At 35.4% G+C, this 27,041-nt stretch overlaps 2 protein-coding genes across 2 annotated transcripts in view; one reads left to right on the top strand and one right to left on the bottom strand.

Annotated features, from left to right (window-relative positions):
* HHLA2 (HHLA2 member of B7 family) overlaps window positions 1-27,041 on the bottom strand; it is a 263,843-nt gene that overhangs the window by 177,588 nt on the left and 59,214 nt on the right. The window contains exon 2 of the mRNA XM_063630628.1: window positions 2,084-2,168. The gene's annotated coding sequence lies outside the window, so the exon portion shown is untranslated. The remainder of the gene's footprint in view (window positions 1-2,083; window positions 2,169-27,041) is intronic.
* IFT57 (intraflagellar transport 57) overlaps window positions 1-27,041 on the top strand; it is a 60,909-nt gene that overhangs the window by 14,963 nt on the left and 18,905 nt on the right. Inside the window, exons 5-6 of the mRNA XM_055259104.2 lie at window positions 735-803; window positions 15,808-15,930. Coding sequence (XP_055115079.1) covers window positions 735-803; window positions 15,808-15,930 — 192 coding nt within the window. The remainder of the gene's footprint in view (window positions 1-734; window positions 804-15,807; window positions 15,931-27,041) is intronic.

Here is a 27,041-nt window from a genome sequence, read left to right as displayed (position 1 = left end):
GACATACGAAGAAAAGGGGAGCTCATGTTTTGTCCTACATGCTCATAGAACCTGCTCAGACTCCATATTTACTGCATATTGGGGAAGGAGTTGGTTCTCAAAGGGTCACTTTCTATCCCTGCTCTCTGCATCCAATTGGTCTGCAGATTAGGATTAGCTTGGCATCCACCTATACTATCCTTTTTAATAGATTTAAGTACCATGGACCAACCAGTACTGGTAAGCATTATTTTATCAAGCTTGAACATACCAGAGATGAGATGTCAAAAATGTGTATCAATGTGATTGGTCAGAGCAAATGAGAATATTCTCTGTCAGCCTCTCATTTTTGTCCATTTCAATTATATTGCTCAAAAATATCCATTAATTCTTTCTATTTATACCAAATATGCCAGCCACTTGGGCTTGTTTCTTGCCCTGTTTTTATATTTATCTGTAGTTCTATAGCAATGGCTCCCTTCCTTTCCCTCCCCCAGTTTTTTTCCTTTCTTTATTGACTACAAAAATAGTTCTATTTAAGTAGTAGTACCATCAAAACCTCAAAAAACAGATGAACTGTTAATAATATTGTGCCCTACTTTATGCACACGTTCACTAGGCTTTTAAATACCCTTTCCTACACTACTAGTCTTTATATCAAGCTTAATATAGCTTAGTATACCATATAGGTGAAAACTGGAAATATATTTTTTAATTATAATTTTTAATAATTTTTTTAAAATTTATTTTCTAAGGAAGAAGAGACAGATAATGAAGAAAACTTTATTGATCTCAACGTTTTAAAGGCCCAGACATATCACTTGGTAAGTTTCATCAGATACATGCAGGACCAACAAGCAATCAATGTACATGTTCTGCTGGAAATTTAAATGAGTAGAAACCGTTGTTGGCCATTGTTTTGTATGCTGTTTGAAAAGTAGCTCTCAAAATTGCTTTCCTATATATATAAAATGTTATAATTATAGCAAATATAAAAATCCAGAGGAGTGAGTGAGGCAGCCTCCTGTCTGTATCATGGAAAATTGACATAGTGCTACTCATGCAGACTGAAAATAATTTGCCTGGTGGCATTTTTTATAATGAAAATACATCAAGTATTCTATTTCAAGTTATTTTCCATTTTAATAGGCCAAGATTTAATGATCTTGACTATAGGAAAATATTTAAATTGTAGCTCTTTAAATAAAATGGATTAAGACTGGTAGGTATATGAATAAGTAATCAGACATTGCTTTAAGTCTGTTTTAATTATGAAATAAATCTAGTCTATAAAAGTACATATACAATGAGATATTTCAGATATATATGGTATTTTTAATTTGCCATATATAATATATAATATATATTATTTATAATATATAATATTTATAATATATGTAAAATATATATTTATAAATATATAATATATGTAAATATATAAATATATAATAACATAATATATATTATATATTATTTATATATAAATAATTATATATAAATTACTTATATAATATATATTACTTATATATTATAAATATAATATATAAATATATAAATAATATATATAATAATATATTATATATTATAAACTTAATATATTTATATATTATAAATAATATATAGATATATAATTATGTATTATAAATATATAATATATATGTTATATAGAAATATGTGTTAAATTAAATAGTATATAAATAATATATGTTATATTTTGTATATTATATAATATGTTATAATATTTTATGTATTATATATTACTCAAGGATATATACCTATTGTACCCTCAAAAAGTACATATGGAAAGTAATACTCTATTAGTCCTTTATTTAATTTTTCTTATCTGAATTCTCAAGACAAGTTTGGATCTAGTTTTGGTTTCATATCATGAAGATTTCCTTGACTACCCCTCCCCAGGATGATCTTTGTATTTATCATAATAATGAGGATTAATAATACTAAGGCATCAATACTGCCTTAGTATTATTAGTCCTCATTGATGCCTTAGTATTATTAATCCTCGTTAGTTATTATTAATGATGCATATATGTGTCTGTGTTTTCTGCCCAACTTGAGACGTAATATAACATTTTGGTCAACTTGCCTCAGTGTGTGACTTGACTCTAATACTTGACTAGGATTCCAGATTTGGGCAAGTTTCCAAACTTCTTGTGCCGCATCTTCTTAAGCTGTAAATGAGATAAAAATATTACCTTTACCTTTGTCATAGGGTTTTTGAAAATTAAAAGAGTTGCTACATGTAAAAAACGATAATAATATCTGTCACATAGAAAGTACTCAGCATTGGCAAAAACCAAAACCACATCTTTCCTCCATATTTCCCCGTCTGAAATCTGATTTGTATGCTCCTTGATAACAGAGATAGCTATCCTTTTTAATATTCCCCATAGTGTAACACAGAAGATACTGAATAAAGACCTCTTAAATGAATGAAGGTATTTTTTATTGATCAATTGAAAATATATCAGAATAATATGTTAAAATTGAAATCTAAACTCCAGTTATATCAATACCTTAATTTGCAGATCGTTTTGTAGTTTTCAAGTACTTTAAAACACATTTCTTTACTGACCTTGTAAAGTATTTGGGTAGATGTTATCTCCATTTTACAGATATAAACACTGAAATTTATAACCTTGGGACAGTTTAATCTTTTAAGAAGCTAATAAGTCACAGTACCTGAATTTAAACTGCTTCTCCAAACTCCAAGTCTATTGCTTTTTCCGCTTTACCTCATAACAAGAGTTGAACAAGGTGTAGATATGTTTTGATTCCTGCCTTTAGCAAGTTGTAATTGGTGATGTTGGTGTTTACTTAATGTGTGTGTTGAAGATGATGATGACAAAGTGCTCCTCAAGTGTGAGAAGAAAAATAAAAGTAGAGATGCACACAGTTATTCTTGGAAAGAAACTGTTGTTTGTGTTATTCATTCTTATATTGATGGTGTAAACAGAGAACTGTGAAGGCCACCTGGGATTCCTTCTGGACAAAGTAGTTTGAGTACTGAGAAGGAGCAAAGTAATTTAATTTGCTTCTGCCACTACACCAATTCCTTATTGGTCCTGATTTCAATTTTTCATCTCAAACTACATGAGAAAGGGTTTTTCCAAATGGTGTTCTTGTAAATTATCGAAGTATTAGATTCTTTGGACAAAAATTATATAACATAACTCCTTTAGAGCTAAGACTATGTATAGTTGTATTTCCACAAGAGGAAGAAGCGTGAACACCAGGTGTTTGTGGATGGTCAACCATGGAGTACTAATGAGGCAGAAAATCCTTTCATATTTTAAAAAACCTGGCAAGCTCATGATATTGCCCACTAAAGCCATCTGCCTGAGACAGCTGTGTCTGACTACAGCTTATGATGGTTCAGGCTGCTCTTTCCCCAAGACGAAATTGCTATATAGGTTAGTATCATAGATTTAAGATTTTATGTCCCATGCAGCAGGTGGACTCACAATGCAGAGGAAATATTATTTTAGGAAAATTAAGCATGATGAATTCTTCACTAGAACAAAAACGATACATACTGTCAAGGAAAGTGACTTTCTAAATGTATATGTGACGGTGCAAGCCCAGCCGTGTGTGGATTGCAGCATTCTCTCCCTGTCTATGGTTTTAAAACAATAAGATGCTTCTCCAACCATTCTCTGTCCTCTCACCAACCCTACTTTATTTTTCCTCACAGACCCTGGTATTGCATTATATTTATTAATTACTGATTTATTTTTTCTGTCGCAACCACTAGAATGCAAACTCCTCTGGAGCAGGAGCTTTTTCACTGCTTTTTTCACCTGTACCTTGTATGTAGGAGTTGCTCAATAATCAATAATATTGTATGAATACATGCCTGAATGTGTGCTATTTTTGTATTTATGGTTTCATAGGCAATTTTCATAGAGAAAAGAACTTACTGACAATAATCATATCCTCTTCTGTGTACCATGTGGGATAATGCAGGGAGAATCTACCTATAGTCCTTCCTTTCATTAAATAAAGTGAAGTCTAGACCCTGAGAAGCATGCTCTTTAAGTATCATGATAATTCCAAGAGTTGGACCTACACAAGCATATTCCTGAGATTTGCAGTAAAATGAAGTGAGAATGTAAATGAAAAAGACATGTCATAAGCTGGTTGTGTTCTCTGGATGCAAACACTGAGACAATTTGGAGTGCAAGATGTTTATTAGAAATAGACACGTGTGAAAGGAAGGGAGAGGAAAGCAGGATTGGGCAGAGGGAGAAGTCATGCTGCGATACGGGCCTGACAAAGATTGGCCAACCTGGTAGAGCCAAGTGTTGCCTGCTTAGCTCACCCCCTGGAGGCCAGTTGCCCTGGGAAGGGCATACTCCCAGGTGAAATGGCTTTCTGCGGAAGCTGACAGCAGGAGACTGCTGGCCACATTCTCTGAAGCTCAGCAGCAAGATCTTCCTTGAAAGAGGTCCTGGTAACCCATCTTCCTGACTACCACAGCGTAGTTGAAGCCTGTAACTGCTAACTTGAAGAATTTGTAAAGAGATACCATCTGCCCATTGACTAAATTTTAAATGTCTGCCCAAGCGTATCATGACACAGCAGTAGTTTCATGAACACTGAAAAAGATATGTTCCTCCTACTGATGATGAATGCTTGTAACAATGACATTGGTTTGTTTTGGAATGAGTTGCTTTTCAGAACATTTATTTGAGGTTTAAAAAATATATTTAAAGTCATTCTGTGTGATTTTCCCCTCTAATTCCCTTACCCCAATTATGATTTTGCCAACAACTGCAATTAGTGAGGCATTACTTCATCTTCCACAATTTCATTTGTAATTTAATTACTTGAATTTTGAGATAGCTTTTCTTAGAAGGAAAGCATTACGAACGGATATTAGGCTTCAAGGCTAGTCCACAGAATTCCACATTCTTTATGTCCTTCTGATTCCTGAGTGTTCTTGAAATCTGAAATTTAGCCAAAGCTACCCTAAGAGTGGCCATGAGAAAGCACACTGGTACTGAATTAAAATTCTGACAGTTGGGTTGGGCCTGTGATGTTTAGAAGTATAGTAGAATATTCAGCACTGTAGGAAGTGGGAGCAGGAAAGGAAGACTCTAGTGATGAGGTGGTAGCAAGGTGTGCTAGTCATTTCCATTTCTGATTTGCATTATGTCAATTGGGCACTGCTTGCATGTTCACAGTGGCTATGCTGTAATTATGAGTAGTCTTTGTATCTCCCTTCACCCTTGTGAAACTCAACAGAATCATGGCAACAGCCTTCTGGCAGCATAATGCAGATGTGTCATTCTCCTCCCCCAGTGAAAAAAAGAGGAGAGGGAGCTGTGCACTCTCTGAATTCTATTTTTAAATGCCCATCACTTCATTTCAAAACACTTTTTCAAACATGCCATAGATACTATTCTTTCTTGAGATGCTAAGTTTGAGGTTTTGGAAACCAAATCCTGAGTTACACAGTGTAAAACCAAGTATCTCAAAAGGTTTAAACACAATTGGTTTTTAATTACTTAGCAAGAAATTCATTGTACCAAGTAAGAATGAGAGACTTTTCAGCTTAAAAGGCAAACGCTGAAAGGAAGTAAAAATATGGGCTTAGAGTAAAAATGTCATTTCAGGTTTAGTTTAGAGTTTCATCTAGGCAAAACTGCAGTATTGTAATCAAAGAGAGGAAGAAGATGGATCTTTTTTGGTTAATGTCTTAAATACTTTAATTTTTTAAATTTTACATATGTTTTATATTTTTCTTTTAGACAAAATATTCTTAGTAATCTAGGAGAAAAAACTGTTCTATGTACAGCTTGCCCTATCAGTTGCCATTAATTTTTGGTTCCTGCTGAAGGAGAATGTTTTTTCCTCTGCTTTCCTAAAACAGTTGAGTGTTCCTATCTGTGTTATGAGAGAAGTCTATGGTTGGTATTTCACAGGAGAAATTAAAATGCCGCATGTTTAAGTGTGATGGGACACATTATGACTGAGTAAATGCTTTTATTTCTCTGGTAACTAACTCTTACCACCCCCATGAGTTTTACATCTGGAGGTGAATAGGAAATGTGGGCTAGAGAAAAAAGCTCTGCTGCTCACTGCTCAGAGGAGGCTCAAATGGCACTTCTTGCTGGGTGTAAAAGACAGTTTTGCTTGATCTTCAGTGTAGCTTTTCAACCCACTTAAGAGAGATCTTTATTTTCTTCTTGGTTTCATTGTGGGCCTAGCAAAAAGTAGGAAGCAAGGACTTTTCAAGGTCGCTTCCAGATCTGAGTCCATACCTTCAAGGTAGATTCAATGGCAGAAATAGCAGCCCAAGGTGAATTCCTGACTGTGTGTCACTCGCCACATGACCATAGCAAGTTAATTAACTTCTATGACTCTGCTTTCTTATCTGGGAATGGGGCACAAGTAATTCTACCCAGTCTTGTTTTAAGATTATTGTAACCTAACCTGTGGACAATACCTGACATTGTGCTGGCATAGAGTATGCGCTTCATGCATTTCTTATTTTGTATGAGTTTTTACCTTTCCTAGAAACTGGAATTAGTTCTCAACATTCTTATGTGTCATAGAAGACTAGGAAAAGCCCCAGTCCTTGAATACAAATAAGTCTCTAGATTGTCATGAGTATTTTTGAGTAAGATACTTACATAGGATATAAGTTATCAAGAAGCTTGCATTTCTATGTAAATTGGGAAGCCCTGGTGATGTCATGGCTTTATTTTCATAATCTGTCACATGGATTATTATTGAAGGCCCACTAGACTAAATTTGCTGTCACACAAGATCTCCCGTACAGAAATGACTCAAGGAGATCTGATGAAAAGTAATATAATGATTTTTTTAGATATTGAGAGTTGTCATTCTATAAATAGGTAGGTTATAGTTCCTTCCATCAATACTAGTAGCAGATATTTATTATATAATTCAATATATCAAATGGGTACCAGACTATATACATTTTTTCAGTCTTCTGTAACTTTGTTTTTTTTTAAACCCACCCATCTCTCAAACCTTCATCACCACTTGTGACTTACCCCTGGCAATGTTAGTGCTTTGAATATATGTCTGATTCGTCTTTACCCAGGCCATCTCAGTAGTCATTAAGACCCATGGATGCTGCCTTTGAAACATCTCCCATATCCATCCCTTCACCTGTCTTGCAAGGCCATGTTCTTTTCATCGCCTGTCTGGATTATATAACAGTAATGCTCTAAATAGTCTTTGGTCTTCCTCTTTCAATCCCACCCCCAACCTTTGTCACGATATTTTTCACCCTGCTTCTCTGTCTGACTTACTGAAACATGGCTATTACAGGTCATTCTGAATTCAATAACATTTGATGGCTTTCATTGCCTACAGGTCCGTTTATATAGAGTATAGAGCAATAAAATTTTGATCTGGCTTTCGAGGCCCTTAGCAATTTGACTGTTGTCTACACAGCTAACCTCATTTTCTTCTATAAACCCTTTATTCCAGTTAAATGGGTGCCCCCATAGGCTTTCAAACACCTTGTGAGCATATCTGCTCACATCCAATGCTTCTCTTTCCTATTGTCTCTTTTCTAAAATACCTTCCCGCTGTCTCTCTACCTGACTCAAATGTTCAAGGTTCAGCTCAAATTCTATCTCTTCTATCTCCTAAGTGACACTTCCCTTATCACCTTGCCCCATTTCGTCCCACAGCCAAACCAAAAATCTACAAAAACCCATAAATCTTTATAAAACACAACTAGCATGTTTTATTCATGAGGATTATTGTTTTAGTCACTATTCCTGGACTGTAACAGTATGTGTAACATAGTGGGCACTAAATAAATAGTTGTTGGATAAATATTAATAAATACAGTAATTGTACCTTGCCTATAACTTCTTGGCTTCTTTTCTGGCTGGAGGACAAAATTCATATTCCTTACCTTAGATTTTAAGGTCTTTCACAATGTACTTAACTCTTTTTTCCTCCCCAGTATTCACCTTTTTAAGCCCCTAGACTCTTCTCATTTTGATCTTCACAAGTTATATTCATTCCTATTTCAGTTTTTTGGCTTATGCCGTTTTCCTCACTGTAAACACTTGGCTTGTCTCTTTTCTGCCTGTCTATATCCCATACATTCTTGTTAGGCTAAACTTAAAACTCATTATTGCATTAAAACATACTTGTCTTTCTCATTCAGACTCCTACAGCATACCACCTGTACCAGCTAGTTTTTGGAAGTTAATCAAACTTTATTTTTACCTGCTTATTGAAAAAACTTTATTCTTTTTAAAGTAAAATATGTTCCTTGGGTTTTTTTAAAAAATGAACAAAAGAGTATAAAGAAAAATGTGAAAAGTTTCCCAAATCTCAGCATTCGGATAGAAACATTGTACCCCTTTATTCATAATTAGCCCAAAGTTATGTAAGATGAGAACATTTGGAAGTGGTGTCTGAATGAAGGGTATATGGAAATTTTTTGTGTGATATTGATGCAATTTTTTATAAGCCTGAAAATATACACAGAAATTAACAAAGTAGTATAGAAGCTATAAAATAATACAAATATGTGGTCATGTTAGTATATGAAGCAATGCAAATCAGTGAGGAAAACTGAACTATTCGATTAGATGGTGAAGAGATAATAGGCTAATCCATTTGTAGAAAAGGCTGGATTCCTCCCTCGTACATTACACCCAAATTAACTCCACACAGATCACAATAACAAATAATAAGGCACAAAAATAAAATAAAAACATGAGGCCGAGTGCAATGACTCATGCCTCTAGTCCCAGCACTTTGAGGGCCATGGTAGGTGGATCACTTGAGGCCAGAATTTCAAGACTAGCTTGGCCAACATGGTGAAACCCCATCTCTACTAAAAATACAAAAATCAGCCAGGCATGGTGGTGCATGCCTGTAGTCCTAGCTACTTGGGAGGTTGAGGCAGGAGAATCGCTTAAACCCTGGAGGCAGAGGCTGCAGTGTGCCGAGATCATGCCACTGCACTCCAACCTGGGTGACGGAGCGAGACCCTGTCTCAAAACCAAAACAAAACACACACGCACACACCAAACATGAGGAGTGACAAGTGTTATAGTTTGAAGTAGGCATAATTAAGCATGACAAGAAAATCAAAAACATAAAATACAAATCTGAATGCATAAAAATGAAAACTTTATATTACGAGAAAGCAGAGTAGGGAACACCATTAAGTTAAAATACAAGTGATGAACTGGAGAAAAATAATTATAGCCTATGTGCAAAGGGTTGATAGACATGTGGTAAGGTGTTTTAGAGCTTGTGCTCTAGAGTAACACTGCCTGACCTACCAATCACCGGATGTGACATTGAAAAAGTCACCTAACTATTCTGTGCCTCAGTTTCCTCACTTTAAAAGATGGTGATGAGACTCCCTGTTTCATGGTGTTATTATTGGGCATTTAACCCATATGTAAAAGCATCCAGTACCATGTTTGGCATGTAATAGTAATGATGATAACTGCTAAAATATACCAGGGGTTAATATGTATTATACACTGTGCAAGCCTTTTAAATACATTGTCTCATTTAACGCTCACAGCAACCCTTCCAATGAGGAAGGTGCTGTTATTCTCATTTTACAGATGGGTACTCTGAGATTTAGAGAGGTTATGTAACTTGACCAACAGCTAGTAAGTCATGGAGGTGGGATTTGAGCAAAGATGTGATTCCAGACGCATCCTCTTAACATTTACACCATGCTGTTGTGACTCAAGACAACTTAGTTCCCTTTTCCTTGAATCTTGGGAGTATTTAATCTTGAGAGTTAATTGGATTTTTAACACCCTCTCAGTAGGTATATGATATAAGCTCTTCAAATAAATCTGGACACTAGTATATCCATGAGGTTGCCATCTCATGTATATTTTTACAGAACATAGCCTTTCTTTGATGCTTGACCAAAGATTATTGGAACAGGATTCTGAGTAGGCTTTTAACACTGTATGTTTGATTCTTGAACTGACTTCGATGGTGTGCCCCACTGTTTGAGCCCAAGGTTACTTTATGGGATAGTGTGGACTGTTATTTTCAATTCTTCCTTTGGCAGTCAGGATCAGTTCCCATCTCAACAGTTTCTCCTTTTACCTAGGACCAGTTATTACTCCCATTAACTGGCCTCAGACTCTTCCTAATAGTCTGCAAACTCTGCAGGCAGCAATTAAATCCTTTTAGCTTTCCACACCAAGCACAGTGCCTGAATTCTTACCTTGAATGTTGTAGGAGTTTAACAAATGGCTTATTAGTTTAATTAATTATAAGTGAGACTTCTAGATAAGTTGTGTCTTATGAGCTTCTAATTGTTTCCTCTGCAGCAGTAACTGGAAAATGGAATTTCCCAAAAGCAGTGCTTTATCTTAGTTAATGTGTTAGAGAGGGACTTTGTCATGATGATATAAAATTTTGATTAAATGAAACAGCAGTTTATTTCTCTTGTACAAGTGACCCACATAAAGTACCATTTATGAAATGGAAAAACAATTGGGAAGAAAAGTTTTCTCAAAGTATTATAACCAAGGCACAGTATAGTTTTAAAATGATTTATACTTTATATACAGGGCTTGCTCAGTTAATGTATTCAGTTATTAGGCATTAAGAAATGTTGAGTGAGGAATGAGGTTATGAAATAGATATGCAAACATGAATGTAGAAAGAAACTGTATAGTTTGAATAAGTTAATGCTGCTCTGCGAAACCTAATGTTCTCTTTTTGCCCTTTATTCATTTAGTAACTGGGCCATTTCCCCTAGTATATTAATTATGGCCTACCAGTGAGTGAAAATTTTTGAGCTCCTACGTTAAATCATTTTAGGATATTGGGAGTGGGAGTTAGCAAATTGTTGCTTAAGAGAACCAAATAATAAGCTGGTAAGGGTAAATGCAACTTACTAAAGGGCCCAACATAAAAACAAATAGCTTATGCAGTGGCGTATCTTAATGCAGTGTTTGATCTTTATGTACCCAGCTGCCTCAGATTCTAGGTCTAGTTCAAACGGCCACTGCAAACCCATCTGCCTTTATGAAAAATGCCCTTCCTTCAGTAAAACATTTTGAGTATGTTATTCACAACTTAAACAATCCTACATCCAGGCCTGAAGAAAGTGGGAGTATGGATGGGTGTGCCCCCTTGTCTTGTTTGGTGATTCTGAACTTCAATCTTGTAAGGAGGGAAAGAAAGAGGAGGTGGAAATGAGGGTTGGAAATGAGGGTGGAAATGAGGGTTGGAGAGCACTGGCTTTGGGATTTAATCAACAGCATCTAGCTTCAGTTCACCCAAATGGTACTCCATAAATCAAACTTATTTTTATTTTTTATTTTTTTATCTTTAGTTATTATGAACACATAGTGCATATTTATGGGGTGTATGTGATATTTTGATACAAGGCATACAATGCGTAATGATCAGATCAGGGTAGTTGGGCTGTCAGTCACCTCAAGCGTTTATCATTTCTTTATGTTAAGAGCATTCCCATTCCACATTTTTAGGTATTTTGAAATATATAATACATTATCGTTAATTATAGTTGCCCTCTTGTGCTACCGAACACTAGGTCTTATTTTTTCTATATAACTAATGCAGTTTTAAATAACTATATTTTCATACCCACTAACCATTCATTTTTTATCCCTCCTTCCCCCTACCATTCTCAATCTCTGATAACCATCATTCTACTCTCTACCTCCATGAAATCTACTTATTTTTACCTCCCACATATGAGTAAGAACAGGTGATATTTGTCTTACTGTTCCTGGCATATTTCATTTAACGTAATGACCTCCAATTCCATCCATGTTGCTACAAATGACAAGATTTCATTCTTTTTATGGCTAAATAATATCCCATTGTGTATATATACCGTGATTTCTTTATCCATTCATCCCTTGATCAACACTTAGGTTGATTCCCTATCTCGGCTATTGTGAATAGTGCTGCAGTAAACATGGGAATGCAGATTTCTCTTTAATGTACTGATTTCCTTCCTTTTGGGTATATGCTCCACAGCAGCATTGCTAGATTATATGATAGATTTTTAGTTTTTTGAGGAACCTCCAAACTGTTCTCCATAGTGGCTGTATTAATTTACTTTCCCACCAACAGTATACAAGCTTTCCCCTTTCTCCATATCCTTGCCAGCATTTGTTATTGCCTTTTTGATAAAACCATTTTAACTTAGGTAAAATGGTATCTTGTGGTTTTGGTTCACATTTCTCTGGTGATTAGTAATGATTAGTGATCATTTTTTCATATAATTGCTGGCCATTGTATGACTTGTTTTGAGAAATGTATGTTTTGATCTTTTGCCTATTTTTTAATTAGATCATTTGGGTGTTTTTCCTACTGAGTTGTTTGAACTCCTTATATATTCTGATTGTTAATCCCCTTTCAGATGGGTAGTTTGCAAATATTTTCTCCCATTCTGTGGGTTGTCTCTTCGTTTTGTTGATTGCTTCCTTTTCTGTGCAGAAGCTTTTTGGCTTGACATGATCCCATTTGTCCATTTTTGCTTTGTTTATCTGTGCTTTTGAGGTCTTACTTAAGAAATCTTTGCCCAGACCAATGTTCTGGAGTGTCTCTCCAATGTTTTCTTTTAGTAGTTTTATAGTTTCATGTCATAGATTTAAGTGTTTAATCCATATTGATTTGATTTTTGTGTATGGTAAGAGATAGGCATCTAGTTTCATTCTTCTACGTATGAATATCCAGTTTTTCCAGCATCACGTATCGAAGAGACTGTCCTTTCCACAATGTATGTTCTTGGTGTTTTTATCAGAAATGAGTTGGCTGTAAATGCATGGTTTTAAATCTGGATTCTCTATTCTTTTCCATTGGTCTTTGCAACTGTTTTTATGCCAGAACCATGCTGTTTTAGTTATGGTAGCTTTGTAGTATAATTTAAAGTCAGGTAATGCAATGATTCCAGCTTTTTTCTTTTTGCTCAGGATTGCTTTGACTATTCTGGGTCTTTTGTAGTTCCTTATAAATTTTAGATTTTTTTTTTATTTCTGTGAAGAATGTCATTAGTATTTTTATAGAGATTGCATCTGTAGATTGCTTTGGGTAATTTGGGCAGTTTAATACTGTTTATTTTTGCAGTCCGTGAACTTGGAATATCTTTCCCTTTTCTGTGTCCTCTTCAGTTCTTTCACCAGTGTTTTTGTAGTTTCATTCTAAAGATTTTTTCACTCCTTTGATTAAGTTTATACCTCGGTATTTTATTTTAGCTGTCGTGAATGGGATTACTTTCTTGGTTTCTACTTCAAATTGTTCACTGTTGGCATATAGAAATGATACTGATTTTTATATATTGATTTTGTTCCCTATAATGTTACTGAATTTATCATTTGATGCAATACCTACATTCTATTAAGAATCACTCAAAACTGCTCCTGAGAGGGCATGCTGTCTTGTTTCAGCCTGGTTTTGCAGGGTTGGGATGTGGGGGCCCATAACCCTGGCAGGAGTAACCCTGTGTGTATACCCACACACATGCCCTGAGGTCAGGGCTCACAGACCACTAGCAAGGCATATGTCCTCCCTACCCCAGCCCCCATTCATCTATCCTGTGTGGTATAGAAAATGAGAAATTGAGTCTCGTAGAGTCTAAGACAGGTACTCAGATGTGCCGGTGAATGTGCATATGCCTAGTTCTTCCAAACATATGCATCTTACTGATGCCAGTGTGGATTTACATGGCAGAGAAGCTTCCCTATTGCTTTAGGTTTTGACACAGAGACCCATTACCTCTTTTCCTGCCATCGTACACATTCTCACGTAACTTCACACGTATCTGTTTTGTGAATGCAGCACCTCCTTTCCCAGCTATGATACTCTTATGCTACCCTAGATCCAATTTATATAGAAGTATACAGCATTAAGTACTCAGAATAATACAGTGTTTCCATATTTAAATGTTTAAAGTAGAATCTTGAGATTTCTTTTCACATTTTACTTAATGTTTTTTTTTATACTTCTGGTTTTCTAAATGGAATGTAACAATACATTCAGACCACATATTATACAGTGTAAAAACATGTATTAGTTATCCATTCTCAAATGGTGAAGTTAGAAATATATAGTCCCTTGAATCTGAACAAAAAGCAGTATAGGCTTTAAGGCTCTGAGTCTAAACAGGACTTGCTGTTATGAGCTGGGAGGTAGGAGAGGCTTTCTTAATGTTAGCACTGTTCTAGAGTCTTAGTTGGGAGTGAGTTCAAAGCCTCTAATGACCTCAGTCTCCCACAAAAATACAAACCCTAATGTAAGATTAATCTTCTGATTAGTGTTACATCTGATTGGAAAGACTAATCCAATGAGCTTTCATTTAAGAAATGTGATTTTAGTGACATAAATATATATTGGGAATGTAATTTCATCATGAGGTTGTTCACCTAGTTTTTGTTTTTAAATTTTGCATTATGGAATGTTTCGAACATATTCAAAATTAGAATAAGATAATGAACATGCCACATTATCCAGTTTCAACAGTTGTTAACATTTTGTCAATCGTGTTTTATTTAAAGCTGCCTCCCTTTTTTTCTTTGCCTCATAGTATTTTAAAGTAAAATTCAGACATCTTGTCAATTCATCTGTAAATATTTTAGCATTTATTTCTAACTTGTAACGCCCTTTTAAACAAAACCATGCCATGTCGTACCTATAAAATTAGTAATTTCTTAATATCCAGTATTCTCCCATATTAAAATTTCACTGATTGTCCCAAAAATGTCTTTTTATAGATTATTCAAATTAGAATTCATATAAGGTTCATACATTTTATGTCTTGTTTATATCTCTTTGGTCTCTTTTTCTCTATATAAATATTGATATTTTAATTTTTCTTTAGATTTACTTATAATTTATTAAGGGAGTTAAAGGGAAGAATTGGTACCAAAATTACTGCCTTAGATTTTATCTTTAAATCATTAATCTACATTATTTATATTTTCAGATCCATACATACTTAATGCTGAAATGTGAAGGGCTGGGAAAAAAGAAAAGATTGGGCCTTTTTTGTTGTAATTCAAAAACAATCATGATTGATTTTTATTATCCCAATGCAGAAACCAAATGCAGAAATTTGGCCCCCTCCCTATTTGAGTTCAAGTATGTCTACATTAAATTACACTTTAAGCTATATTATAATTTGACCTAATTATCACTTCAATTATGATTACAAATTTTGTAAATAGTGATTCTTCACTTCTGGAATTTTTTTATATTTTGCCTTTCAGATTTGGGGTTTGTATTTCAGTGTAGTAAATTTAAGTGTTTTCTTTTCTTTCTTTTTTTTTTTTTTTTTTGAGACAGAGTCTCGCTCTGTCACCCAGGCTAGAGTAGTGCAGTAGCGTGGTCTTGTCTCACTGCAAGCTCCGCCTCCCGGGTTTATGCCATTCTCCTGCCTCAGCCTTCTGAGTAGCTGGGATTACAGGCGCCCACCACCATGCCCGATTTAATTGTTTTCTTACCAAACATCTTCTCTACTGTTACCGATTAACATACCTAAATGGCTTGTTGGTCCATTTGATGGTATTCCTATTGAGTTCAATCTGATGTCTCAGAAACATTTTTCCTTGTAAAAATAGTTGAATCATATATTTGCTTCTTTTTTAATACGTATTTTGCTATTCTAGCAGGTTGGTGCATTATTTTCTTTCAACATTGTAGGAAGACAGAAAAGAATTTCTTCTTCCACTATAATTTTAACAATACCAATTCTTGATTTAAATTGTGCAGTACTGCTAAAATGCCTCAAATTTTTACCATTTCTTTTTATAAACTCTCAATCTTGTGATATCTTTCCTTTCTTAGGATATGAACGAGACTGCCAAACAAGAAGATATTTTGGAATCCACAACAGATGCTGCAGAATGGAGCCTAGAAGTGGAACGTGTACTACCGCAACTGAAAGTCACGATTAGGACTGACAATAAGGTATCAAAGAGGGAACACATTTTCTTAAAAAAAAAAAAAAATGTTATAAGGAAACTTCAGGGTTGGGGTACTCCCAATTATAAAAATTATTAAAGAAGGGCAGTAGGATTCAGTTTTCAGCATTTTGTCTTAATAAGGATTTAACAAACTGTTGTTAAATAACTAAATAATGTAATGTGGTCCAAAAAGCAAAGCAAAGATCTTTAAAAGAGTGATTTGGAAGACATCATATTTGCCTAGTGTTGAGAGGTATTTTCTCAGAAGATTTTCTGGGAAATCATATTATGTTTAGATGACTAGGAATTCCATGACTGTACCAACTGATTAGAGTTATAAGATGGTTTAGAGCTCTGCTGCATGGCAAAACAGAAAGCAGCCTGGAAGTGGTCTTAGATAATCTATTCAATACATGTGATTAAAAATAAAATGCTGGCCACATGCCATGGCTCACGTTTGTAATCCCGATGCTTTGGGAGGCCGAGGTGGGCAAATCATTAGGTCAGGAATTCGAGACCAGCCTGGCCAACGCAGTGAAACCCTGTCTCTACTAAAAATACAAAAATTAGCTGGGCATGGTGGCACGTGCCAGTAATCCCAGCTACTCGGGAGGCTGAGGCAGGAGAATCGCTTGAACCTGGGAGGCAGAGGTTGCAGTGAGCCAAGATTGCACCACTGCACTCCAGCCTGGATGACAGAGTGAGACTCCATCTCTAAATAAATAAATAAAATGTTAAGAAAATAATCAAGAAGTCATATTTAATAAGATTTAGGGATGAGACCAGATTAACTCACCCATTGTATCAAGTTTCTACTTCCTTTCTAGTTACAATTTGATAAATACTGTTGTATTAGTCCATTTTTGTACTGCTATAAAGAACTGCCCAAGACTGGGTAATTTTTAAAGGAGAGGTATAATTGACTCATAGTTCAGCATGGCTGGGGAGAGAGGCCTAGGAAACTTACAATCATGGCAGAAGGCCAAGGGGAAGCAAGGCATCTTCTTTACAAGGCCACAGGAAGGAGAAGAAGTGAGCAGGGGAAATGCCAGACAATTATAAAACCATCAGATCTCGTGAGAACTCACTCACTTTCACAAGAACCCCATGGGGAAACCATACCCATAATCCAATCACTTCCTACCGGGTTCCTCCCTTAACACTTGGGGATTACAATTCAAGATGAGATTTGGGTGGGGACACAAAGCTAAACCATATAATTCTGCCCCGACCACTCCCAAATTTCATGTCCTTACATTTCAAAACACAATCATGCCTTCCTGACAGTCCCCCAAAGTCTTAACTCATTCCAGCATTAACCCCAAAAGTCCAAGTCCAAAGACAAGGTTAATCTGAGACAAGGCAAGTCCCTTCCGCCTAGTAGCCTGTAAAATCAGGCTTTGAACTGCACCGGTCCGCTTACAGGCAGACTTCCCAATGAACGTTACAACCAGTATGCCTGCTGTTCTTCGTCCTCTTCCACCTCCTCTTCCTCTTCTGCCTGCCTCTGCCACCTCTGAGACAGCAAGACCAATCACTCTTCTTACTCCACATGAAGAGAATGAGGATAAAGATCTTTTTAGTGATCCACTTCCACTTAATGAATAGTAAATATATATTTTCTTTCTTATGGTTTTCCTAATAACATTTTCTTTAGTTTACTTTGTTGTAAGAATGCAGTATATAATACATATAACATAAGGAATACGTGTTATTTATATTATCAGTATCATTTCTAGTCAAAAGTAAGCTGTTAGTAGTTAAATTTTTGAGGAGTCAAAACTTATACATGGATTTTCTACTGCACAAAGTGATCGGTGCCACTAACGGCCAACCTCTGCGTTGTTCAAGGGTCAACTGTAATGACTTCAGAATAAGTTAATAGGTAACTAGGCAATACTATTCTAGTAGTAGTGTAAATATCTCTACAAAACGGGCTAAAGAGACATCTAGATAAAAAACTGAAGGAGGATTTTCATCCTTGGAGGAGGTTGGACATAAGCCCCCAGCATTATGGAACAAGGTTCTAGATAAGCTTATCACTCTGAAAATGTGATCCTGTGTCTGCTTCCCCCCCCCAAAAAAAAAATCTTAGAAACATTGTTTTCAGAATGCCTTAGAAGCTAATTTATTCTTAGAATGTCTGAATTTGAGCTTGTACAACTGTGTCTCAGAGCAGGTAGGAAGTAAGCTAGACTCCTAGAGCAGTCCCAGTATAGGGCGAGAGCAACAGAGGTCTTACTACACTGTGAACAGCTGTAGAACAAACTCTATTCAAGGTAAGTGGACAAATCCTGTAGTCCATTTACCTACTTGTTATAGAGGACAACTATTAATTGATTGCATTGCAGGTGAATTCTTTGTATAGCTCTCATATCTAAAAATATGTTAATAAGAATTTCTTCTTCACTGATTAAGTGAAATCTTCTGCAAGTCTTCATTTGCAAAAATGTGATTTCTGATTTTTTGGTTTTGTCAGAACAAATTCTTTTCATAAAATTAAAAGTCACTATTATTGTGATTCTGGTTAGAATGATGTGTTAAAATAATTGTATAGTTGGAAACTCTCAAGTACAGCTTAATCCCACAAGGAAGCAAGTTTAATTTGTTTACTTTCAAGCTAAGTAAACTCTGGAAGTCAGACATCTCATTTAAAGTCTAATAGGGATTTTTTAGATTGCGGTTATTGATTTTTGCATTAATAGTAGTAACTTAAGAATATAAATGTAACTGCTAACACACACTCTTCTACAAAACTATGTGCAGGTCAAATTCTATAACAGACCAGTATTGCTATCATCAAAATCCTGAGTTTTTAAATAATCAGTGTCCTCCTGATTTGAGGAAGAATTAACGAGTTGAAAGTTGGACCCTTATTCTCATGCCATTCTGTAGGCCTTAATCTTATGAGGATAAACTCTGTCAAATTAATTATAAAATTAAGTTTTATGGCCAGCATTCCAAAATATCAGATAAAGGTTTTTTTCATTATTTTTTAGAATATGTAGATATCATTTTGAATTGAGATCTTTGTGGTAAAAACTACTGACCAAAGTCATATTTGATTGCTTTTTTAGAATTCTTCTTTAGATGGTTTGATCTTTGTGTCTAGTATTTTACAAACTTTTCTTTCTTTTAAGTCTTTCAGATATAGCAATTGGGAAATACACCTGTAGGGTCAGGTGAATTCCTTATTTAGTTTATTTAAAAATAAATGTATATACTGGCTTGAGAAAATAAGGAGCTAATGCAAAGTTTCTTATGTCTCAGAAATAAAAATAAACCATCTGGTTACATATGAACTCTCTCCTCACAGACTCATTCTCCTCCAGAAGAGGTGGACTCCAGCTCCTTCTCCATTCCTCACTTTATCAAAATCAAATAGAACACTTAGACACAGGAAGGGGAATATCACACACTGGGGCCTGTTGTGGGGTCGGAGGAGGGGGGAGGGACAGCATTAGGAGATACACCTAATGTAAACGACGAGTTAATGGGTGCAGCAAACCAACATGGCACATGTATACATATGTAACAAACCTGCACGTTGTGCACATGTACCCTGAAACTTAAAGTATAAAAAAAAAAAAAAAACTTTCTTTTCCCTTTGGCCAAAATAATAACCTTTCACTCAACATAGGCTATCTAGGACATCTAGAGATTTCACCTGTGTGTTTTAAAGAAAAGAAATGTATTATTTTGGGGTCAGTGTGTTTTACTCGTCAGTGTTGGATTAATTTTGAAGTGGTTTAGAGATGAGAGAGACAAGTAGTAAAAGACCTCTGTTATTTAAATTTGGTAGTAAATAAGTCCCATATTTATTTGGCTCTGGATCAAATATGTGTTTTGCTTTTTTCTCTCACACTTTTTTTTTTTTAATCAGGCAGCTTTCTGAGCCATGGTAGGCTCAGACACTCCCTTTTTTTTTTTTTTAACTTACATGAAAACAAGTTTAATTAATTAGAGAAGTAAAGAAACAAAATCATGGCTACTCCTTAGGCAGAGCAGTCTTCTCTCACACATTTATTCTTTTTATGCATCCTAGCAGGAAATTACAGGAAAGTAAATCTCCTTCTCTATTCTTTTTATGTATTTCAATGTATGTGCTTTGATGAGCTCTTATCATATACCAATATTTTATTTTGTATATTCGCCATAATATTGCAACAAGGTTTTTATTGCTAAACTAGCTTATCCCTATTGTCTGGCACCACTTGCTACTATTGCCAGTTCTCAAAGAATGCAAACTAATTTTAATATTAGCTTAAACAGAATACAATTAGGAAAGTAAATGTTGCCAAGAATACAAATAATATGCTTCACAGCTGAAGATAAAGAATTTTTGTTAGATGCTTATTTGAATGGACCATATTAGTGGTTCATTTTTTTGGCATTGATTATAATGTTCCTGGTAATTACAGTTGACCCTTGAACAACATGAAGGTTAGGGATGCCAACCCCTGTGCATTTTAACTTTTGACTCTTCAGAACTTACCTACTAAAAGCTTACTGTTGGCTGGACACCTTACTAATAACATACACAATTAACAGATATTTTGTATGTTATATGTATTATATTCTGTATTCTTACAATAAAATAAGCTAGAGAAAAGAAAATGTTAAAAAAATCATAAGGAGGAGAAAATATATTTACTATTCATTAAGTGGAAGTGGATCATCATAAAGGTCTTCATCTCCATTGTCTTCGCATTGAGAAGGCTGAGGAAGGAGGAGGGACTAGAGGAGGAGTTGGTCTTGCTGTCTCAGGGGTGGCAGTGGCAGAAGAAGTGGAGGAAGAGGAAGGGGAGGCAGGAGAGGCAAGCACACTGGTATAACTTTATGGAAATGCATTCTAATTTCTGGCTTTTTTTGCTTTTTCATTTCTTTAAAAACGTTTCTGTATGTTACCAATTCTTCCACAATTTGGTTTAATTTTTCATTGAAGGGTCCACGTTACAAAATAAGTCCAAAGTAGTCTTGAATAATCAGAGCCCTTCTGCCAGATTGTCCAGTATCAAATTTGTCTTCTGGTACTACTTCTTCGCCTTCCTCCTCATTGTTTGGCACGGTTTGGAAGCACTTATCTCCATCAAGTCATCTCCTATTAATTCCTCTGGTATGTTTATTAACTCTTGAATTTCTCCAAAATCCATTTGAAACCTGTTATCCCCACCAACATTTTTTTTTTTTTTGGCATAGCCACAGTCTCTTTCATGATTTCCTTGATTGTCTCTGTCATAAATCCCGTGAAGTCCTGCACAACATCTGGCACAGTTTTCTTCAGCAGGAATTTGTTTTAGAGTTGATGGCTTTTACAGCTTTTTCTATATCTTCATTGATACAATCCTTCCAGACTTTTATGATGTTCTCTCTTTTGCGGATCCACAGTATTGACAATTCTTTCCATAGAGTACTATGTTGTAATAAGACTTAAAGGTCCTTATGACCCCCGATCTACTAGCTGAATTGGAGATGTTGTGTTTGGGGGCAACTAGACCACTTCAGTGCCTTCGATGTTGAACTCATGGGGTTCTGGGTAACCAGGGGCATAGTCCAATATCAAAAAACTTTAAAGGGCAGTCGCTTACTAACAAGGTACTTCCAGACTTCAGGGATAAATCATCGATGGAACCAGTCCAGAAAAGGGGTTCTCAATGTCTAGGCCCTTTTCTTGCACAACTAAAAGACTGGCAGCTGGTGATTATCTCTTCCTGTCAAGGCTCAGGGGTTAGCAGTTTATAAATAAGGGCAGTCCTAATCATAAGCCCAACTATATTTGCATAAAATAGTAGAATTAGCTTATCCCTTCCTGCTGTAAATCCTAGTGCTGGCAGGGGAATCGCTTGAACCCAGGAGGGGGAGGTTGTGATGAGCTGAGATTGTGCCATTGCACTCCAGCCTGGGCAACGAGCGAAACTCCACCTCAAAAAAAAAAAAAAAAAATCCTAGTGCTCACATCTCTTACTAATAAATGTCTTTGTGGCACTTTTTCTTTTTCATAACAGGGCACTTTAGTCTGCATTAAAAACCTGTTTAGGCAGATATCTTTTCTCCACAGTGATATTCTTAATGGCACCTAGGAACTCATCTTCTGCCGTTTAGTCATCAGAAGCTGAGTCTCCTGTTATCTTGACACTTCTTAAAGCCAAACCTCTTTCAAAAATTATCAAACCATCCTTTGCTGGCATCAGATTCTCCAGCTTTAGATCGTTCACCCTCCTTTTGCTTTAAATTGTCATATAATAACTTCATTTTTTCTTGAATCATAATGGAGGCTGTAAGTATGTTTTTCTTATAGAAATCCTACACCCACATAAAAGCTGCATTTTCAGTATAAGAGAAAAAGTATTTTGCAAAAAGTGAAAGGTTTTTGTGCCTGCTGTCATAGCTGCAGTGATGGCTTCCTGAATTTTCTTTTTTTACAATGGTTCTTATGCTGGATTCATTTATCTTGAAATGACAGGCATCCTCAGCTGCAGACCTCAATCTGCAGTACATATCAAGCAATTCATCTCTTTATTGTAATGTCAGGACTTTTCGCTACTTCTTGGGAGCACTTCCAGCATTGTAAGTGACATTTGTATGGGTCCCATGGTGTTATTCAGGGTTTATGCTAAACATGAAAAATACTTGAAGATATTGCACTAAACATGAAAAGTACATGAAAACCTCAAGAAATAACTTTTTACTGTGATACACAATTTACTATAGAGACTAACTGCTCACTTGGATGTGATTAACCTCACACATTTTAAGCAATATTTGCAACACTTGAGCTCATCACAATAGTAAGAGGTAGCTACAAAATTATTCTAGTAGTACAGATTGTACTACAGTTAATTTTATACACTTATGATTTAATACTGCATATCTACCTTTGTTTACATTTCTGTCAACTGCAAATAGTGCCACGTACAGTCTGTGTTTGTGTGCATAAATTTTGGTAAACTTTCACTTTTTATAATTTTTTTTGTATATTTATGGTAGTAAATAACATTGACTACTGTCTATGTAAATTTTATGTGTTTATAACATACCTTTTTCTTAATTTTTTCAATATTTTAGCCTATGTGGTTCATCTGCAAGTTTTTTCAAATTGTTGCAAATCTCTAGAAAATTTTTGTGTATATTTATTGAAAAAAATCTGCATATAAGTGGACCCATGGAGTTCAAACCAGTGTTGTTCAAGGGACAGCTGCACTTCTAGGGTGGTTATATATCCAGAGAACAATTCAGATCTGCCTCAAGTTGGAATAATGTGTCTAAAGATGCAGCCAGAAGTTCTGCTAAGAGAGTAAAAATCAGCCAAATCCTAGCTCATGCCACTTTATTAATGCCTCAGTTATGACCTAATGAGTATGGCTCAGGAGTCCATTTCTTAGAAACTAACTGTCTGAGGATGCCTAAACTAGAGTAGTACTTTAGGACAATTATTGAAGGATAATATTTTCCTACATAATTAAAAAATTTTAAATTCCTTATAGTAACATATAAACTTTTTAAATTTTTAAATGAATCAACTGAAAGTTGCTGAGTTGAACATAACAATAGTTGAAGCTGAGCTGCCAAAGAATTCTCCATGTTCCATATTTCTGGAGAAATAGAAAAGGTGAATGCATATTCATATAAATTTTAACTTTCTATAATTTTGATTAATTTTAAATTGCTAAAGAAATATTTAATGCTGTTTCTTGAGGAATAATATTCTATCTTTTTGAGTTTTTACTATAAAAAGCAAACCTTGGACTTTGTTAAAATAAATGGAGACCACTCAAGTGAGACCAAGCAAAGGCTATTTATTCAGAGCTTACTGTATAGCAAGGGAGTCAGCCACCGTCATGTGTGTTTGGCAAAGACTCAAAAGCAGGTAGGGAAATTTAAATGATTTTTAGTGGAAAAAAGGGAAGATTTACTATATGTTCAGATATGGCTGGTAATCTTCAGGTGGGCTAAACTAGAAGCAGGGTATAATATGTGACTGGCTGGTTAAGGGAGGGGAGGATATTTGGCTTTGTCTGGTTGGTCCTACATTGGAAGTGGGTGGCACACAAAAGTGGGGAAGCCAGCAGTCATTGATTAAACCCTGTTCGGGGCTGATTGCTACAGAGGCTGTGGTTTTGCTTCCTGGTCTGACTGCTGCAGATTGTGGGTCAGAGTTATATATTTGTATATGAGCTGGCTGTTGTCTGTTGTTTATTTGTACAATTAGTGTCTCAACTTCATGTATTAACCCAAAGGAAAGTGGCTTCTAAAATCATCTATTAGTCTTCATCAAGAGCATGATTTTTTTTCAAGGCAAGTTTTTTTAATCACAATGGAAACCAAATAATCATTAATAATATTTATTCTTATTCTCTAGAAATAAGGAAGAGCAGAAAGTGTGAAATCAGTTTTCAACTAAACCCTACTTAGGCCCTTTTCTTCAATTATGCAGTACTTATTACTAAACGATTGTGCATTATAGTGATTTAATATTAGGTATTTAATGCAATGAAAAAATGTTCTAACACGCTTTAATGCCCTGTGGATATTGTAATTAGAGTTTTGATTAATGACTTAAGTAGTTTTCCAAATTATAATTAAATATTTCTTACTTTGTTGTTTTAAAAGATAGTTGGGTAGGTATCCCCTTCATTCCACCAAAATGTCTCTAGTATTAATAATTATGTAAATCTTCAGATTCATTACAAGAAATTTAGATGAAGAGATTATTTTTAAAAGGCCTTGGAAGTATTACAGCATGTGTTTCTAATTATCTCAAACCTTTGATTTACTGAACTGCTTTTTTTAGTACTTACCTATTCATTTAGTGTCTGACTTAGAGTGCAGTTGTAAAAAGAACCTTAAACTTTAAATTTCAACTCCAAGCCATTGGATTTTGTTTTAACATAAATAAACTGTATAAGCGTTGCCTTGAGTGATTCACAGCAGGAAACATTTCTGGAAGAGTCATTGTGCAAAGGATGGAATCATTGCAATAGTCTTGAGCCCCCTGGGCCTCTCTAGTCACAGTGAGAGCCAAAACCTGAGAGGGAGAAGAGAGGCCTCCTTTAATCAGCAGGTAGAATTCCATTTGAATGAACCTGGAGGGACCACAGAATTGCTATATTAGATCTAAGTCTCTTAGAATTGGAAGCCAAATCCTGCAGAAATTTACAGTGGTAGGCTTTCTCATATTATAGACAAATCTGTATCCTCTAGAAACAATAGAAGATTTTTTCCCCCTCATTTCAAAGCAGTGGAGAGAGTAACTTGATTTGACCTTCTGCCATGGATGCAGTATAAGTGGGTATTAATAAAATTTAGCTTCTCTAAATATTTTTGACCTGCAGGGATTTATAAATTGTTATAATTTAGCAATAAAGAGTCTTTGTTGGCCGGGCGCGGTGGCTCACGCTTGTAATCCCAGCACTTTGGGAGGCCGAGGCGGGCGGATCACGAGGTCAGGAGATCGAGACCACAGTGAAACCCCGTCTCTACTAAAAAAGACAAAAAATTAGCCGGGCGTGGTGGCGGGCGCCTGTAGTCCCAGCTACTCGGAGAGGCTGAGGCAGGAGAATGGCGTGAACCCGGGAGGCGGAGCTTGCAGTGAGCCGAGATCGCGCCACTGCACTCCAGCCTGGGCGACAGAGCGAGACTCCGTCTCAAAAAAAAAAAAGAGTCTTTGTTAAGACTTATACTCTGGTTGTTAGTTAGGATATATTGATAGGATTCTTGCATCCATGAGCAAAAACATATAATCTGTGGCCTAGAATATGGGAATATGTTTTATGTATATAATCGTTATTAAAATGGGACTCGGCCTGTTATTTGAATAATGGAGAAACTACAGTTATAATTCTTACAGATTTTCTGGTAGACCTTCTGTTGAGAAATATTCACGTAATTTAAAGAAAAACAAGGTGCCAAATAAAAAAAATCAGCTTTTACAATTACCAGTAACAAATGTAAATACAGGTGGCAATAAGTCGGTCTCCATGTGGCTCGATGCAGGAATAATAGCTCCAATTACTGTCACAAATGTTTGTAATTGTATCTATTGCTGCCAGACAATAAATGCTTTTTAATATAGTAAGGCCATAAATGTACATGCTGCTGTTGTTTAAACAAAATACAATTTTCAGCAAATTTATCCTTGAAACACCTGCTATAATCAAAAAGAGGTGAATGCTATTAAAATAAACTGCCTAAATTAACTAGACACACATACATTTTTAGAGCAGCTTGTATGATTACTCAACTGCCATGATGTCTCAGAGAATGAGGGGAACTATTCACCGATGGACTTTTACAGACAAGCTTTCTTTAAGAGAAACTACATGAAACAGAATGTTGTTTTGGGCTGTTGTATTTTTAAACAAGTGTTATTTTGTGGACTTAAAGTTGTATTGCAAGGTCAGCTGTTTGTTTCATGTGGATCCTGGACAGATATCAGAGTTATGGGAATATTGTGCTTAAAATTATACATGTAAAAATACAGTAAAGGGGTGGAGAAAAATCCAGCTATTCTTAGGCAACTAAAAAAGATTTTTAGTTGCTTCTGTCATAGTCTTGTTGAACATTCAGGATATTCTGTGTTTAAAGATAGTTGATGATGCCTTCCTTCCTGTTTACCCTGAGTGTGATAAATGTTTCAACTGGATCAGAGAAAGGTTCCGTTTATCACAAGTTGAAATAAGAGAATGACTGTTTTTGCTTTAGAGATTACCATCAGTTGTAACTAAAGAGCATCAACAGTGGTAGCAGATTTTAAGGAAATAACCAATAGACTTCATGTTATATAAATACTGCAGAGGGAAGTTGCTAACGCCTCCTGCTGGTATACCTCAACTAGACATTTGTGATTGAAAGCAGTGAATTAATACACCACATTGATAATAATTAAAATTTCTAGACTACCGAAATATTTTATTATTGCAAAGAATGATTTGTTTTTTAAAATTACTTAATATGATCTATGAATTGAAGCATAAAGCCTTTGTCATATGGACCTTCTTATAAAATGTACTTTTTATTGGCTTGACTCATTTTTCTAATCAATTATATTAGAGTAGTTTTATCACTGAGTTTTATTAAAAATTTCTTAATATTCTAACAAATTTGACCCGTATGGTT

The sequence above is a fragment of the Symphalangus syndactylus genome, chromosome 21 (assembly GCF_028878055.3).
Source record: "Symphalangus syndactylus isolate Jambi chromosome 21, NHGRI_mSymSyn1-v2.1_pri, whole genome shotgun sequence".
Lineage (NCBI taxonomy): Eukaryota > Metazoa > Chordata > Mammalia > Primates > Hylobatidae > Symphalangus > Symphalangus syndactylus.
The sequence above is the reverse complement of the archived record's forward strand: the minus strand, read 5'-3'. Positions and strand labels throughout refer to the sequence as shown.